Here is an 18662-nt window from a genome sequence, read left to right as displayed (position 1 = left end):
GAAGCACATGCAAGGAGCCAAAACAGATGTAGCTTAAAAACAAACAAGTCTCTTATTTCACAATCAAATTTTTTTAGAAGGATGCAAACCTGAAGCAGCCTTGAAAAAAAGCCCAAAAACCCGAAAGTTGTGTATCTTTAGACCTATGCATGGTAGGTCTGCCTCCTTTCTATACTGCTGCAAACTTCTAACAGAACTTGTTTCATGTTATTTAGAGTTGTTTAGAAGGTTCATTAAATATGTGAATGCTCTTTCTGAAGCCTGAAAGCATTCCTGAATTCTCCTGTAATGACTAAGCCTTTCACCTTCCTTTCTATTGTGTTGAAGAAGAAAATTAAGTCGAGAGAAGCACAAAGAAAAAGGTGAACCTTCCTCACCAAGACACAAGATGTTTGTGGAAAGAAAGTTTGTGGTCCAACTTTTTCTTAATAGCAGTGTAAGAAATGTAAATTCTCTTAGGAGCAATGTTAGATTTTGTAATTGACATTGGTGTACAAGAAGCAACACCAACAGCCTGTTATCTAGATAATTGATTAGGATTTCCACAGAATGCTGTAAACATCGTTCTGTGATGATTGACAGAGATGAGTTATTTTAATAAATGCTGTAAGTTTCAAAGTAAGTGCTGTAAATCTCTAGGTTTTCTGTCATTGCCAACCATCACTAACAATTTGAGGCAGCTTTCTGTTGCCTGGATTTTCCATGTTAAGATGGCACACATCAAACATAGGGCAAACCATTAATTCTGCCCTGCCCTTACATAAGTGACACTGCAGGCCATCCCTAGAAATAATGTTGGCACGAGAGTATGGTCAAGAAACGCCACCTGCTGTCTCCTGGATCACTGTTCCAAAAGGCTGCTGCAGTGCAAGGGCATGCACAAAACTCATGTATCACTTTACAAGACGAAGAGTATGATAAAGAACAATCCTTTTCCACACAAGAATACTGCAAAGATCCTCACCACAGCTGCTTACAACACATAAAATTTTAAGCAGCACTTCCTACAGAATCTCTTGCTATGAACCTAGAGGAAAAAAAATGCATCACTTCACTCTGAAATGTAAATGCCTTGGGGTTTTTTCAGACTGTTAAAATAAAAGCTAATTTATTTTCAGCATAAATTTGAGTTCAAGGTTCAACATTGATAAAAACTGAGTATCAATTGCAGTAACAGTGCACCTCCTATTCTCTGAGGCTGTCTCCATGAGAGCTGTCTAGCAACTCAGCCCTTGACATTCCAGCCACTCTAATCCAGCAACACCCCTAAGTATTTGCTTATTTTTAGACAAGTTTGGGTTCCTGATCTTGAGTGCTGGGATACCAGGAGTCAACACTACCTAAGTACACTCAACTAGGCGTAAGACTGAAGACTCTTCAACACAAAAGCCAGTGTGCTTAGAATCTTGCTGCACCAAAAGATGAATCCATAAATAACCACCCAAATCCAAGATTACCCAAATAACAGCCTCTGGGACTTTTATGTCACAAATTAGACTTAGGTGGAAATCAGCTGCATAAATACTAGAACTTGCTTATTTCTCCCAGTTTTTTTTCCTAAGGGAAAATGTTAGCAGTCTTCTACAACACTTCGACAGCAACAGTCAATATTCTAATTTTAATTGTCTGAATCTTATGTTTCTTTGAACCTATCCTTTAATCTTAAGTCCCTGCTTTCCTCTTCTACTGAAGTACTGTCAGTTAAGTGCATCTCCTTTCTTTCGCAAGAAAAAGATGTTATTTCTTTTTTAAAAACATCTACTTAGCACTCTCGAGTAAATAAACCTCTGGAGAAAAGGAGTCAGGAGAAAAAAGAACAGAAAACATCAAGTATATTGACAATTTTAATAGAAGTTATGATTACTTCAGTTGCAGGTAGGATGCAGCCTTATTTAGGAACCTAAACAATTCTGATTAGAATGAACAACTACACATGCACAGTCCTAGGATGCAGCAACATCTTGCAATTAATACAAGTTTTAAAGTGTGAAGTTAGGAAATTAAAAACAGAACTGACCTTTTGTATTTGCTAGGTAAGGCTAAATGGGTCAAACTGTCTTTGATGGCCTTTAAAAACATGGCATGTATACACTTTTAACACCAAACAGTTGTCCCAAATGCACTGGACAACAAAGTAAACTGAATAGTAATTAATTCCTTTATATTTTTTTGCCACTGATCCTTGCCACACTGCAAGCAGCCTTTATAAATCTCATATCAAATTTATTTGTGGAGAAAAGATTGGGAACTTCTCAAGAGTCCATATAGTACTAGAAATGCTGAAAGAATTTTCAATGAAGGGAAAATTACATGTGGAATTACATGCTACACAATATTACAGAAAAAGTAATAGCTGTGTTCTTAATGTATGTAGTACTTTAGTCTCTGCCACCAATCATAAAAAGAGTACACACGATTCACAGAAGTATGATACACACTTCAAATTATTCTTCACTTGCATGAAATTTCATCTACTTTGTAACAGTTTTTGTACATATTAAATATTAACAGGACACACTGCGACGAAAGAAATAAGTTACAGAGTTAGAGCTTCAGAAGGAAACATCCCAACAGCTGTAGCCACATTTGTATTAGAACATGGATGAGTTCTTGTCTCTTGTGTCTCAGTGGCTACAGTGATATAGATGCAGGTATTTATTCACAGAAAATACATTCTGAGTTCTGACATTTGCTTGAGTGGGACAGAGACAAAATAAATAAACAGAAGGCAGAGGAGAGATAATGCAGCCCAACTTAGCAAGTACCAAGCTGAGTTCAACCTAGTCTTGCGCTCCCAAGACTGCCAAGTTCTCTTATCAACATGTTCATCATTTCACATGCTAAGTCACCCAAAGGCACATGAATGCTAGCCAAGGTATACCTGTTTCCAATTCCTTCTATTCCAGATGGTGAGCGAGTTCAGATTTTTGGGCACACAGGACTCACAGACACAAACAACTTTTTATGGCTAGAGTCAAGCACATTTGTTTTTGAGTCATTAAAGATGGACAAAGTGAAGTTTCTTTATACTTTTTTCAATCAAAAAATAGTGTAAACTATGCAGATGGTTTAACTATAGCTAAAAATGTGATCATAATTGCTCTAGGGAACTTTTTATTACTTAGTTGCAAATTTGCATCAAGATTATCCTAGGAATCTTAATATCAGAAAATGAGAAGGAAGCAATTTGTGACGTCTGAGAGTGACTTCTGTTCTTCAAGTGAGTAAGCAACCACTTGGTTACCATGCTAATCCCCCATAGCATTTCCATGATCCCAGTTGATATGAAAAAAATACTAATATATTTCTTTAGAAGAAAAAGATATTAAAGTGAACAAAAGATGCTTGCTTCCCCCTGATTGTCTTGAGATCTACAGACTTTGAATTAACAGTTCAAGCACTTCAATGCTCTTTTATCTGGACTCTTGCCTGTTTCTATCCTTTCAGTCAGAACAGTACATCCGATGAACATCAAATTTTCTTCTCATGATCCCCAGTCAGGTCAGATACTCATATTATTTTGCCTGCTTTGCTCGCTTCCATCCTTTCACTTACATAATATTTAGCATAGGAAAATCCTGATACAAGAGCCTAAGGAAAAAGCCAAACCTTTCCATCACTCCCAGTTCTGAAAAACACACAAATACCCACTGTTGCAGCTTGTTTTTAGGATCAAAATTTAAACACAGAAGCTACATGATCTGTATTTAAAATGAAATTTACACAAACATCTTAAAACTGCTCACTGTGTAAAAAAGGGAAGACATTTTATTTGAACCTGGATAATAAGAGATAACTGAACTGCTATCAGCAGTTCAGTTTGGCATCAAATACTGAACTATTCTAACAACAGATTTGACCAAAGTGGATTAGCACCCTGATAGCCCAATTGTTTCTGATTTAAAAGCTTTGCAGTGGTCTTCTTTGAACTAGGAATCTGGAAAAGCATGTCTTCCAGTGTGCACATAGTTATCCGTCCTGAAGCCTGTAGTTTCGTATAAATATTTCCTAATTTGACAGAAAGGTCAGGGTTTTCTTCCATCTTTTCCCTGACTGCAGCCAGCTAAGGAAGAGAAAATCACAGATTGTTACAGTTTAGCGAGTGGAGTTCTCATTCTACTACCACAATGAAGAAAAACAGTAACTCAAAAAAAAGTACACAGTGTAAGACAGGTAGCTAAGACAATGACTCATGAGGATTTTATGAAAAGTACATTATGCGTCACCACAAAATGGTGGAAAGGCACTGGTTATCTATTAGAGATTTTATTAGATTTAAAACTTCCTTGAAGTTGTACAATTCTATTTTCAGTCCTAGAGACAAACACAATTATTTTCTATTTAAATCCAGGAAACATTACTGCTTCCTGGAATCTACTTTCCAGATCAGCACAATTCAAATTATTGTTATTATCTTCGTAAATGCACAGTATAGTACAAATCCTTAAAATTCAGTCTATAGAAGACTGAGAAGTTCTCTTCGCCATCCACAAGAGTATGAGCTCTTTAAAAATATTATTATCAATGAAGTTTTGTGGAAGGAGACAGTTAGGACTAATACTTAGTCTTCTTTTGGCAGCTAAAAACTTCCCAGAGTCAAAATACAACACTAACACTTGCAACATTTATGGCAACGACTTTACAAAAAGAAATGCTGCTTAAAGAATTCCTTTTCAACATGGCAATTAATATATATGGGCCATGTTTTGAAAGGCTGGCTCTCCCCTTCTCCTAATATTTATTATTTTGCATACTATTATTAATTTTGTTTAATAGGCAGCAGTAAGAGACTAAGTAGTTAATTATTAACACAGTCTTAAATGTCTTGTTCTACAGACACATCCAAAATGAATATACTAAATAAGCTTTAGGAACAGCAGCAACACTGACAAACTGAGACGGGCTACAGATGTGCTCTGAAGGAAGCCTTCTTATTGTTCAAGACTGTAAAAAACAGTTTTCAAAGTAAAATACAGTTAAATAGCAAAAGCTACTATTTCCCATATCACACTTCCCTTTATAGCATCACAGGTCTTTCATATATTACCAACCTAACAATATCGCTGTAACCAGAAATTTTATTCTCATCTCACATGAAATAAAAATAGCATAGGAGGCAAGGGATTAAATCATTTAATGCCACTAGGGACAGTGTAATCTACATTCAGATGCAATATGAGCTTCTAGAGAAGCAAGATCCACAACAAAAAATGAAGCAAAGGGCTAAGTGTTTTGTCCAAGAGCAGAGGAAGCCAGCCAGCTGCTTTGGCATCAGATTGCATCAGAACCCAAACAACTACAGCAGGGCGAACTCAGACACCTAAAGCTCTGTAGGTGAACCACCACTGTCATGGCTCAGCCCAGTACCATGACTGCATACTTACCACCTGCTCAGAAAATTCAGTTCTTTTCACAAAGGGAGAAGTATCTACTTCCACTGCTGCCTCTAACGTATTTATTACTTCTTTTAGCAAACCAGATCTGAGCTGGACAAGGACCTTAAAAATATAAAAACACACCACACAAATAGCATGTATCACAAGAAAGCAAATTTTTACTAAAACGTTTGAAGAAGACATGAAGTAAAGCAGGGCAAAATACATTTCCAGATGTTGCACTGAGAAAAAAACATCCATTGCAAAGAGAGATGGAAGGATCAATTTCATCAAATGTTTGGGGTTTTTTACCAGCTAGGACCTGAAAAGGAATGGTGAGGCTTGAGGTAAAGCTCCTCTGATGGAACTGCACTACCTGCTCTTGAATAAAGTGGTTTTCACCATAGTTTAGAGGTCACTTACATGGCACATGCAGACTTTCTCCCAAACTGTAGACTGCACAACTAGAGAAAAAAATTGTTGTATATACAACATGTGGATACAGTTTGCAGGGCTGAAGGAGGCCTGAAGTGGGCAGAGCATTTACTTGGAGCTGGGCTTTTAAAATCTTTAAGAGTTAAAAAGCAGAAATCATAACTATAAATTGTTCATGGGTCTATGCTCACAAATGTAGGATTGGTCTACTTTACATTCCCACCTATGGTAGGAAGTGACTTTAAAAAGTAGGTGGAGACTGTTAACAGTTCAGAATGCAAGTAAGCCAACAGACAGAAATTATCTGTTGGCTCAAAAACAAGTTCAGCAACACTACAAGCACATGCCTGTGCTAGTAAGAGGCTGGTCTTCTGTTACTTTGCACTTGGGAGTTTATTGGCCAGTGTAGCATACTCTGCAAGATTTTGATAGAAGGCAAGCATACTTACTTTAAGATTATTGTAGAGTTTGTTTTCTGTTCTCATTATCTGGGAACAATAAAATTTAGCCTGTGCTACATCGTTCTGGGAAGGAATCATAAATAATAAAACAATAGTCATACACCTGTCAAAAACTTGCATGATAAAAAGAAAAGCAACGGTCCTTCACAACTTTTCAATAAATCACAACGCAGCATCTAGAACCCCTTTACCAAGACCCATAGACACCAAACAGCACCCAGCCTGCAAAAGGAATATCCCATGCTGGAGTTCCCATGTCATCTGGGTCTTTAGTACTCTGTGTGTGTGTCTGTCACACGTAATCACCATTGAGCATGAGATCACCTAAAAGATGTAAGGTATACACGCACGCTCAGTTCAACACATGTCAGAGTAATGAAGTGAAGCATATGCTACTCTGTGTATTTGTCCTGCCCAGCCCTTCTAACCTTTTGGACATACACATTTACAGTACTGTATCTATGTCATCAGTTGATTTGTATAGACAGTAAATGTTACACTGACATTTACTAGACCTAGCAATGTTACATGGGATCAAGAAACATCTTATTTACAGAAAGAAATGCTGTCAAAATGAATTCAGCTTAAGGAACAATTACACGTAATGTGGAGCATTATTCCATTTGCAAAACAAGAATTTCATCATGCCATTGTACACATGAATAAACTTATTTCAATTATGCTGTTTTTCAGTGTCTCCATTCACAGAGACAAAGCATAAAAGGCCACATAGTGCACAGAAACTTCTAACAATTCCACTCCATTAATTCAAATTTGTAAGATCAAATTTATAGCACTTCCAGCATCTCTGACCTGTGTTTTAACATGAAACAGAGAAGGTTCAGGCATACCCAACCTGTATAAACAAATAAATCGCAGAGGAAATCTACAGTTTATCCCAAAGATTAGAATTTCCTAATAGTTATTCTCCTGCTCCATTTTTCACCTTGTGCTGCCCCAGAGCCTCTTTATAGCAGTAGTTAGGCATATGAGGTATAGCAAAACCTCCCCAGGCAGAAACATGTTGTGGAGAAAGTCCACTGCCCCGGCAGCAGGGAAAGACACATCAAAGCCTTGGAGTATGCCTCCCAACACAAACATTTAAAAGAGATGATTGTGCAAATACTTTAAGTTATAATTTTAGTTCTATTTAAGGGAAATTACCACTAAATAGCAGTATCTGCAAGACTAGATCGATGGTGACACCTAACCTGTTGGCCTGTCTAATTTTTTAATATTCTAGATGGTGTTGTCACAAAATACATGTGCATTAGACTGAAGACATGTGTTTAAATTTACAAACTTCCCTATTCCATTTGTGCAAGCACTGTCTATAATCCTGTTGTTTCAGGAGCCTAAAAGCCCCAGTACTTGAAGCTGTTACGGAGTTATATTTTCTCCATGTCAGCTTCTTTTCACTATCTGCAACAAAACTAGAGACCATCTCTCTCTCTACAGAGACCCAGGGACATCCAAAAACAATGAGACTGTACCTGCTTGAGAGCAGTTGCCACTGCAATGCAGTATGCTCGCAGTGGTACCGTGTCACCTTTTAGCTGTGCTTCTTCAAGCAGTCTCACTGTGATTTTGGAAGACTCTGGGCTGTCCTGCATAAAAATATAAAAGGAAGTTCTACTTGTTATTCTGGTTATCTGGAAGGACTATAAACACCTGCAATCATATTCAGAAGGTATTCAGAAGTCAGCATACTATACAATCACAAGGCAGTATGTATCTGAACCCAACCAAGCAGATTCAGTGCAGCACTTTTCGAGAAACACAACATCAAAATACGATATTCAAAGTGACAGAGGTCACAGGAGGGTAAAAAAAATTTCTATTATTTTAACAACTACACCTTGCCCTAACCATCTGGGCTTCTGCAACAGATTAAACAGCCTCAGCAGTATACTAAACTAACAGACATTTTCACTTTCAAATAATTTCTAAATCAGGAATTATTATATTATTATATCAGGAATTTATTGTTACTTTATTCTAAAAGCTACAGTAGATAGTTACTGAAAATAAACACTTTCTAAGCTTTGAACTATTAAGTACCATTCCACTAAAGAAATCTGTGCACATGTGAATATGAACATTCAGCCTCTCTTAAGGACTAATTCTTGAAAAATGTTTCCAAAGTATATATTCTAATATTACAGCTTCGACATTTACCTTTTTCCAACACAGAAGGCTTCCATTATTGTTGGGAATTTTCAACAGGCGATAGTAAAAGACAGTGAGTTTAGCTGTGTGCAACCTCTCAAACTATCAACTCTCCAAACCAATGCTGCTCACCCTGGAAATTATGAGTGGAACTGACTGGAACCCAAACAAAATAGTATCTGTCAAACCTAAAAGCTGGCAGCAGGAAGGTTTTGTAACAAATGGTACCACCAATATGGATAAGAGTCCTCAGATTTGGTGTTGATTTCTGTTCATAGTATTCAAAGTGTCATTCCTGCAAAATATGGTTTAAAATATGTTCTTTGAAAATTTAGAAACATTTTGACCATCAGAAGACTGATTATTATTATGTAAATACTTTGTTATCATGAAAAGGCCTATATCTCTTTCCTGTACTAAAAGAAAGGCCATCTGTTACCTCAGTGTATATCAGTGCCTTACAGTGACTTAAACCATCCTAGAAGTGTTTTAGAGTTGACCTCAAATATATCTCTGTGCAAAGATTAAATATTAATTCCTTTGTTTATCCACTGGAAATAAACTGAGCTTTAAGTCTTGTACATTTTCCTGTACTGGCAAGGTTATTCGAAAGAAATCAAGAATGATAAAAATCTAGTAAAACTTTTAATGATACCAGTATCATTATTTCTATTATTTGAGTACTGCACCTTGAAGATACTTCATTTCAAGTTTTTTTTCTGACATGTCTTATCTGGCATCATGAGAAAAAGCAACTTTGTGCTTCATGTTTTCTCCTCCTTCTCCTAAGAGATGACTCAACAGATTAAGCTTTTAAAAGATCTCTACCTAATCCTCTTCAGTGCATAAAGGGTTACTACCTACTCTCCCATTGATAGTATTTTACCTTAGTGTAAAAGCACCACAAATTTATTGTGACTATTCAATCCAATCAGGTGACAGTGTAGAATCATCTCTGTAGAATAATGGGCCAGTTTCTCACTGAAAATATACTTAGGGCCAGAAGTAGAAGAAAAAGAAGACTCGGGAACCTATTCCTGTTGTACATCCTTGGACCTCAGTGTTCTAACAGTGGGCCATGCTAAAAAAACTTGTAAAGATTTTAGGAAAGAAGCTACAGCACACCTAAGGGCTTAATTCATTAGAACTGAAAATTTCAGAAAAACCACATAAACTACTGCTGAGGTACCATTTTAGGCTAAGTCCTTGTTATCACATATGCCCCAGTTTCATTGTACTGTTAGCTGAGAAACCCGAGGGAGTTTAGCCTAGTGATATAACTTTTTTCATTAGCTAGGGTCTTTATAAAAGATGAAAAAATGTTTCCGAATGAGTTTGGGAAAGGTTCACATTAAAAATTCAAACGGCAGAACTGACTCAAATCTGGAGAGAAAGATCAAAATAAAAAATGTTCTGGGATCTCACTTTGCTATGAAAGGGAAACAGTTCTAAGAAAACACTCATAGAACTGACGTATTCTAGTTTCTTACCATGCTCATGCTCTTTTTCTTTGAGCTAAACATACAGGTAAGCTCAAGGGGCTGCCTGTTTACCTAAAGGAATTCATTTACATTTCTTTTCTCTATTTAGCTGCCTATTTTCATCAGGCATGTAGGGAACAGATTGCAACTCTATTCCTTGTAAAATTTGTGTACAATTATAGAAATGGTTCAAGACTGATTGTAGGGGGAGGGGAGAAATGGATGGGGGATGTCTGGCAAAAAGAACATATCATGTATAAGCCTTAAGAAAACAAGACTATAAAATCAATACTGAGGCTGAAGAGATGCAGATAGAGGAGAATACTCTAAGGTACTCAAATTGTACTAAATTTGTTCCTCAATGCCCATGCAACTTTTCAGAGATTTGCTTTGTGACATTAGTTTGTATGGGAAACAATGTGTGTGCACCATATCACGTACTACGAAGCACCTTAGGATTTACCTATGTTTAAAATACTTGCACTAGATATAAAATCATGACAGGGAAAATATGGAAACCACCCAAAAAATATAAAATTTAATATCCAAAAAAGGAAGAGATAGAGAAGGCATTTCAATCACTTTTTCATTCATAATACTTACCAGTTTATAGCATATTGCAACTGCAAGTAGATAGGTTTCTTTGTTGAAAGGTATACCTTGTTTTTTCATTTCTACCAGAACTTCCAAAGCACCTATTAAAAATATATGAGTGTTACTCACTTCATTAATTTAAGGCTGTACTTCTCACAATTGAAAAGAGGAAACAACTCAGTAAGGTATGAGTTCAATAAGTTTATTTGAACATATGAATGTAAACTGAAATCTGTTATTTGAAAAATTCAAAAAGTTTAACGCAGGGTCATTTGGATTCCTTTCAACTTAGCAAGGAGGTTTTCAGTTTACACTAGCACATGGTTTTATTCTTCTATTATTCTTATATTAAAATCTTTACGAAGCAAAGAAAAGTAACACTTTAGCGAAGAGAGTTTGGGGAAAAAGCTCTCTTAGATAACAACAGTTCTGTGGAACCCGAATGGCAAGAATTCTGTGGGAAGTATGAAATAAATAGACCCTTCCATTTTTATTACACACTATAGTGCAACTCATTCACATCTACAGTTATTTACACAACGTTTGGCCATCTAAAACCATAGCCAATCAGCAAATATATACATATATATATATATATATATACACCCAACCACATACATCACTTACAGTGAGAAGCATCCTTCCCAAATTAATTTGCCTTAGCAAATACAGTACTTACTTTCAAAATGGCCTTTTTTAAACAACATCGTCATCAAAATATGGAATGATGTACTGTCTGAGAAAAAACCACGCAAATTCTGGAGACGAAATAGAGAAAGCATTAAAAAAGTCAGGAAGTGAAGTCTTACTGTGCAAAGCATTTAGCAGGTCTTCCTACCGGAATAAGTCTCATCTTTACATGTTCAGCATTTAACTCTCTGTGTTCCCTGACTGTCTATCTCTGTCAAATGACATCTAAAATACCAGTGACTCGTTATGGTCAAAAGCTCACTAAAATTAAATGGAAATTTCCCAGAGAGTCCCACTATCACTTTTTTAATGACCTCTAAGTCAATGGAAGCAGAAGTCGCTGACAGCTTGCCAATTGATGAACAATATCTTTGGGGTAAAGTACCACTACCATAAAATTGAATTAATTTTTTGCTAATCACGATATCAAAACATCAGCACAAGAGCTTCAGTGATGATGGCAAGACCAGCAGAAGAGAGAGGAATTAAATTTTATGTTTCACTTCAACCACACTGTGTGCTGGCAATAGACAATTAAAATATCAGAGGTATTAAGTTTCTGCAGCAGAATCTGGAGAAGTGTCAATCAAGTTTCTGCAGCAGAATCTGGAGAAGTGTCACTGTACTTTACTATCCAACAATTATAACATCCTAGAAGTACAGCAGTTCCTGTCTTAATGATACAGATCCCAATTAAAAAAACTCAAACCAAAATAAAAACGACATATACCCTTTCTTACACATGCCTAACTTCAGAATAGTAGCAAGACTTCTCCCATTTCTGGCTAGACATATATTATGTCTTAATGAATAAAAATCAGCGAGATTTTCACTGGTTGTCAGAGATTTTTGAAGTCACAACATTATTGCACACACTGGACCTGATTATTGTCTTGCCATAATAGCGCACACAGGATTTTAGAGATGTTCAGAAACAAGTCCTTCAGTTTCTTCAGCACTAAAATGGCCAAGCTCCTGAGCTGATGAGTATCCTACCACCTCTATAGGGCTCAGAGAGAGACTGAAGTACAGAGCAACACAGTGAATGTTGGTGCAAGTAATCCAAGGAATTTCAGAGGACTACCACAGAACAACTCACAAGTGCTCATTTCCAAGACTTAGTGCAACACAGGATGTAGGAAAACATGCATCAGCTATAATAATTTAAGTAATTATTCTTTCATCAATACTTGTAATTCAATTTTTAATCAAATGATGCAATCATACTGAAATAAAATAACCAATCAAACTAAGATTTAATTTCCTTTTAACTACTGTGTTAAAATAAAAGCCATGTAATCTGCACACCTACATTAATGTCATATACGGCAACACATTGTCAAGTCTATCAGCTCAGCAAGGCTCACGTGTAGCTTACCATTACTCATATTTGACTAATAATAAGAACAATATTTTTAATATATATAGGGGATTTACCTGATCTTTAATAAGTTCTACTGCAGGTCTTTCAAGGTCTAGCTCATAACACAGCCTCATAAAGAGTGGCCCAAATTTAAAGTTATGTAAGGCTGTGATTCCATTCTGTTCATGGTACCTATGGGAAATATTAAAAAATTAATCACACAGGGCATGGAATTTGTCAAAGGAGAACAGCTTTAAATAGACAGCAAGATATGTAGGGTAGGCGCAATGACAGAGGCAAGCTTTCCTAGCTGCACCGGCCAAAGATATTTAAATAACAGGAAATTAATTTAAAGGAAAATTATTGTTTTGATCAAACAAATAAATTAACTGGTAATAAATAATCTCTTTTATTACCAATAAAGTAACCTCATTGGATAAATAATAGAATGGGTCTCTGCCTTGAAAATTCCAAGCTACTTTACCTTCTATTCATGGAACAACAGCAAAGGAAATTGCAGCAGTTTATTTTAGCAGCAGTACTTGCTAAAATACCTCAACAAAAAGATAAAGCATTTCACTTTTTTCTTTATAGCCCCTATATCGTATTTACTGGGAAAGTCTCCATTCACAAAATCTCATGCTAATGACTACTGGTTGCAGGCCAGTTTATAACCAGGCTTGTATTGGCTGGAATGCCCCACAACACCTCTGCCTTGCAGCTGTGGGATAACTTTTCTCTTTGGTTCACCATATCATAGGACACCACTTTGCTTCCATAGTTTAACTCTCCTCTGACCTGAGAGTCTCTAAAGGGTTGGAAGATCCAAAGTATTTAAATAAAAATACAGTTTTAAATTAAGGGATTAACCATGTATATTTCAACTGAATTAAGGCAAGACCTCAACTGCAGATATAACCTGAGATGATCTAATAAAAGCGAAATGACAAAGACAGAAAAGGGTGTTACCTGGACTGTTAAAAATACCTGTAAATAACTTTTCTGGCTAGTTCCACATCAGATGAAGTCTGGCACAAATGCAGCAAATTTTTAAATTCATTTTTGAGAATTATTCCATTTTTCTTTAGTTTTTCCTTTATATTTTTAAAATACTGATCTGAAAAGAAAACATATACAGCAGCAGTCTATAGGCAATTCCATTACCTGAGTTACATACTTGGTACCCGCAACATGGAGACTCAATGAAGCAGAACTTTTGTTTTTTTCACCAAGAAAACGCCATAAAACTTCTAACAGGCAAGCATGCCAACGTGTCCCCATGAAGTCACGTCAGATTTAGAAAACCAAGGAGATGCTTACTGTGAACTTAATTTCACTATATATGTTACAGAGCATATCAGCTAATGCATCTAAGGAACAAAGTTTTGTGACATTCTTTGTTCTTTTTCTAAAAAGCAAGCAAGCAAACAAAACAATTTCCACTCAGCATTCAAATGACTGTAAGAACTTCTACTCAATATTGTACATAAAGAAGACTTAAATTCCTTAACAGCCGATGAACACACAAAGACTTTCATACATAATCTACCTATTTCTTTAAACAGCCATAAACTTGGAGTTGTTACTTTTCTACTCCAAAAGAGAGGGTTCTCTATGCAGCACATTTTCCTATGATAAAGCAAGCACAAAAGCTAGTCCTTCAGTTGGTAATTTCAAGCCTCTGATTCAGATATACACAAGATTAAAACCACATATACCACCTAGCAGCTGAGTTCCTCTCATGGTGCTACCACCATCTTGGGCTGGGAAATTAACTTTTTTGTAGCAGTTGCTAGGTCACTGCTCTTCCTAAACTAGTAACCTGTACGAGACGTGCAAAACAGGCATCACAGAGAACAATATGCACAGTTACTTAATACAAATCTGTTGCAACATGCAAATACAAGTCCTTACTCAAGACTGAGGTGCAGAATTGAAGCCTGTGAGGCCAGACAAACGCATATGTACAACTATACATATATAATGGCTATGATGTGTTCAAAAGTGTGCAGAAATTTCAAAAATATTTGGGATCTGAACTGTATTTACATTATTCCAGCTAACTGCATAACTGCTTTAGCTAGTAGTATAACTATTGTAACTACTGTAAAATAATTGTAGTTAATACTTGCCTCATAACAACAATAAACAATAGTAATTATATATTCTGTATAACAGTTATTATTACTTTTCCCTAAACTTTCTCAATCAAGTTTATTACTAGCCATAATTACCTTTTTTCATCTTTCAAGTGTAACATCAAACACTCAATACAGAAACTGCACACATACAGACAAATAGGTGCTTGGAACAATGTTTTCATTAGTTTTCAAAGGATACAGTTTGCACAAAACCAGAAGGTGAACTGTGATCTGCAAAGCAAAGTATCTGGCTTCTACTAACCTGCTTTAGCAGGAATGATTGACCCCCTGCAATAAAATCAACGTTTCTCAAGTTCAGGATGAATAAATCATAATATATCATTCCAGCAAAATATAATTATATTATGACTTACAACTGCACAATTTAAATTCTACTTAATATAGAAAAAACATCAGGATGATTTTACTTCCCTCTATATCTGAGAAGAGTGGTTTATATAAAATTAAATCTGATTATTTGTCTCTTCTTGCCTTAAAATTAACTACAACCTTTAGAACAGTTGTCAGTTTGCATCACTAACACACTTATGCATGGTAAACAGGGAGTTTTACCTTGCTTTTCTTAAACAATAAGGGCAGCTTTATGTTTATATTTATGTTTCTTAAAGAAAGGCATTTGTATTCATTTTAAATAGCATGACAAAATCAGAAAAAATCCATTGATCTTGCTCCTACATTAATTTGGAAAACAAGAATTTATTTTTCATGTTCTGAGTAGCATATATCATTTGGAATTGAGCATAAAACTGAGAAGTCACATTAGGCAAAAAAAATCTTAAAAAATACGCTAACAAAATTTAGGGAGCAAATAAAAAAAAAATCTGTGAAAGCCCCTATTCTGGATATTAGGGTAACTACTTAGCTTTGTGTTAAGTTTCTGTGCTGATATTATACTTGAAGCAAGATTTTTAGACTGAAACAGTTTGTTCTATTACATCATCTCACAAAGTTGGAAAAGTGAAGGTACAAACACTTCAGGTCTTATGTCAACACCTTACATACATGAAAGCTTCTCAGCACAGCATAACTAATACTACATTTCATTCTACTAAGCTTCAGATCTTCCAATAATGTTAAGTACAAAATATTTGCAAGAGGAAGACATAATTTTTTTCTTTAAATGAGGTGAACTGGTGTCATACTATTATGACTTTGACTGTTTCTTTAAGACATGCTAAAGTGGTGATTAAGAAATAAATGGTATACCTTTATTACTATGAAGCTGATTTCTAATTGCCACTTTCATCTGCTGAAATTCTTGTAACTTTATATCTTCTTCTGTTAGCAGATACCGCTTCCCTGCCATAAGAAAAAAAAGAGGAAGGTTGAGTTTTATGTTACACTGTATGATTTAACAGTACGGAATTCCTGACAACCGTGTGATGCCAGACCATTGGGATATGACACCAAAAAACAGACTGCAAAAACTGAAGTTACTCATATTACTGCCAAAAGAACCCAAATATGTCACACTTTTCCAGAGCTTATGGACAAAGATGAAGAAGTATCTAGTTATTGGATGTACTAAAGAAAAACTAGAGGTGAAATTCCTCTCCACTAAGCCAAGGTACAATAAGATTCCGCACAAAATTCCTGCCCCCTCCTTTAAACTTTTATACGGATTTGTCTTGTTTTCCTTTGTTTTCCACAATTCACCAGTGGCACAACCTGCTTACCCCACAAATGCAGTCCTTGCTAGTATAAAATGAATCATTCTGTAAGCTCCAAATGCAGTAGGAAGACACAAAAAGCTAATTTTTTTAATGTATAAAAACAGCAAGAGTATTATTTGGATTGTAGTAACACTCGGGAGACCTCGTAATGTTCTGCTCCAGTACAGACATCAGAGATAAGACAGTCATTGAGTCTAGAATGTCAAAATTAACTTTGGGTGCTGACTTTAACTGCATTGTGTTGCAAGCTCCTTTAAAATAAGCATCATGCAAAAGGCATTTAACAAGCTTTTGCTGTCACAAAAACAGGTGTCTAGAGAATTTTTATTTGCAATTACTGACTTTGTAACAGCTTACACTGTTACAATAGAATATTTCAAGGTTTTGGCTTATAAAGAATTATTGTAACCATGAAAAAGGACAGGAGCAAGTATGAACGAGTTAGGTTGTTTATTCTCATTCTGCATATCCCTAGGAAAATGTAACTGGCCATGTAAATAAAAACACTTGTTTTCTAAGCAAGTGAAGCATGATAATGACACACTTCATAAAACCTAAAGAAAAAAATCGATTAAGCGGCACATTTATCCATCAAATTTAATTGAAACAGTGCCAATGGGTAAACAAATACATTTTATTCAGCATGAAATTGACCTGCATTACACTGCCATTTCCTTCCCACAGGCCTCTGCTGGTCCAGCACTGAAAGACCCTCCTTGTCATGGGCCTCCCTAAAGCTGGTGCAGAAGTCATGCTGGTGCCTGTGGTGGGACTAGCACACCACACATCATGGACACTCAGTGGTCATAATGTCAACAGAGACTGTAGAGAGGCAGAATTTTATCCTTCTTGAATTAAATTTGCTGAATTGTACTTCTTCCTTAGATTCATACCTTACAGTGTTATAGAAACGTTTCAAAAACCAAAGGGACTACCAAGGAAAAAGGAGAGAGAGGGATATGAGAGCTGGCATATGCAGGTGGTTCAGCCTATCCCAGAGAACCAACAAACCTGCTTAGCATCAGGCACACTGCAACCCTCTACATGGCCAGCCCCTCAAGGGGATAGGCAGAGCTCCACTCAGAGAAAGGGGTCTTCATGTCTCTGAAGGGTATAAGAGAGGTGTAACCTGAGCCAAACTTTCAGCATTGCTGGCACAGCAGATCAGGAGCCCAGCTGGCACCTAGGCTGGGGGGCTCTCTGCCATACACCTCTTTTCCATGCGCCCCTTTTTCCTTACCTCTGAATCCCAGGGTTTGGGCAAGGCTGTCATCCTCCCAGAATAAATACACATTTATGAAGCTGCATGTTCATTTGTTTGGCTATTTTTTTAAAAATGTCATATCCTGACAGCAGCAAGCAGGAGATATGCTGACTAACACTGACCTCTGGGGTGACCTTACTGCAGCCTTTCAGTGGGGCCTACAGGAGAGCTGGAGTGGAACATGCACAACAGCATGTGGGAATGGCCTTCGACTGGAGTCAAAGGCTTTGATTAGAGAATAGGTTTAGGTAAGATGCAAGGAAGAAATTCTTTACCAGCAGGGTGCTGGGACAGTGATGTGAGTTACTCAGAGAAGCTGTGGATAGCATTCCTGGACGTGCTCAGAGCTAAGCTGGACGGGCTCCGAGCAATGTGGTCTAGCAGAAGGCGTCCCCACGGCACGAGGTTCGCATAGGATGATATTTAAGGTCCCTTCCAACCCAGGTCATTATGTAATTGCTTCACCGATTCTGTGACGTCGACTCTGCCCAGGGGGCACCTCTGCCGCGCCAGCTCGGCCTGTCCACCGCAGCGCAAACCGCGGAGCTCCCCGACACAACACCTGAGCCGAGAGGGGCATTCCCGCAGGAACTACAGCTCCCGTCAGGCACACAGCTGGCAGCGCCCGGCGGGCCTGCTGGGAGCTGCAGTACTCCGGTAGCTCCCCAGCCAGCGGGAAGCCTCGTACACCGGCCGGGCACCCCGGCGCCCACCCCCGCCGCACAACCCGCGGTACCTGCGGACGCACAGCCCCAGCCGCCCGAAGCGGGCGAGCGGGCCGCCGAGCGCCGCGCCGCCTCCCGCACCGCCCGCCCGTAGCCGCCCACCAGCACCGCCGCCATCTCACGGCCGGGCCCGCGGGGCGGGGCGCTCGCAGCTCCCCCCGCGCCGCCGCCCGCCTCCTCCGGCCTCGGCGCCATGGCCGCCCCCGTGCTCCGGCGCGCTGTGCTCTGCAGCGGGAGCGCCCTCGGCGCGGCCCCAGGTCGGTGCGCTGC

The 18662-nt window shown here is 37.8% G+C and overlaps 2 protein-coding genes across 3 annotated transcripts in view; one reads left to right on the top strand and one right to left on the bottom strand.

Annotated features, from left to right (window-relative positions):
• Window positions 1-1826: 1826 nt before the first annotated feature.
• PTCD2 (pentatricopeptide repeat domain 2) lies at window positions 1827-18514 on the bottom strand. 2 transcript variants are annotated; one of them, XM_014882980.2, is made up of 10 exons: window positions 17943-17961; window positions 15937-16029; window positions 13556-13685; window positions 12643-12760; window positions 11195-11273; window positions 10525-10616; window positions 7765-7878; window positions 6260-6334; window positions 5385-5498; window positions 1827-4063 (listed from the first exon to the last, which is right to left on the bottom strand). In XM_014882980.2, exons 2-10 carry the CDS (start codon window positions 15974-15976, stop codon window positions 3839-3841), a joined length of 987 nt encoding a protein of 328 aa, XP_014738466.2. In that variant the 5' UTR covers window positions 15977-16029; window positions 17943-17961; the 3' UTR covers window positions 1827-3838. The 2 variants fall into 2 exon arrangements, with proteins under 2 accessions (XP_014738466.2, XP_088012135.1); XM_088156009.1 differs by lacking the exons at window positions 6260-6334; window positions 17943-17961 and adding an exon at window positions 18404-18514 and having other exon boundaries at window positions 2203-4063.
• The window catches only part of MRPS27 (mitochondrial ribosomal protein S27), a 42866-nt gene continuing 42717 nt past the window's right edge, over window positions 18514-18662 (top strand). The window contains exon 1 of the mRNA XM_014882860.2: window positions 18514-18649. Coding sequence (XP_014738346.2) covers window positions 18586-18649 — 64 coding nt within the window. The 5' untranslated portion in view covers window positions 18514-18585. The remainder of the gene's footprint in view (window positions 18650-18662) is intronic.

The sequence above is a fragment of the Sturnus vulgaris genome, chromosome Z (assembly GCF_052056855.1).
Source record: "Sturnus vulgaris isolate bStuVul1 chromosome Z, bStuVul1.hap1, whole genome shotgun sequence".
Classification (NCBI taxonomy): domain Eukaryota; kingdom Metazoa; phylum Chordata; class Aves; order Passeriformes; family Sturnidae; genus Sturnus; species Sturnus vulgaris.
Note: the sequence above shows the minus strand (reverse complement) of the source record. Positions and strands in the feature narration are given on the sequence as shown.

What these genes read in the sequence shown, in the direction of transcription:
- PTCD2 (XM_088156009.1), bottom strand. Translation starts at nt 18,509, where the DNA reads ATGGCGGCGGTGCTGGTGGGCGGCTACGGGCGGGCGGTGCGGGAGGCG. An exon ending in TAAAAAAGGCCATTTTGAAA is followed by an intron (nt 10,617 to 11,194) that starts GTAAGTACTGTA and finishes TATTTTTAATAG; the next exon opens with GTGCTTTGGAAGTTCTGGTA. An exon ending in TGGCAACTGCTCTCAAGCAG is followed by an intron (nt 5,499 to 7,764) that starts GTACAGTCTCAT and finishes TATATTTTTAAG; the next exon opens with GTCCTTGTCCAGCTCAGATC.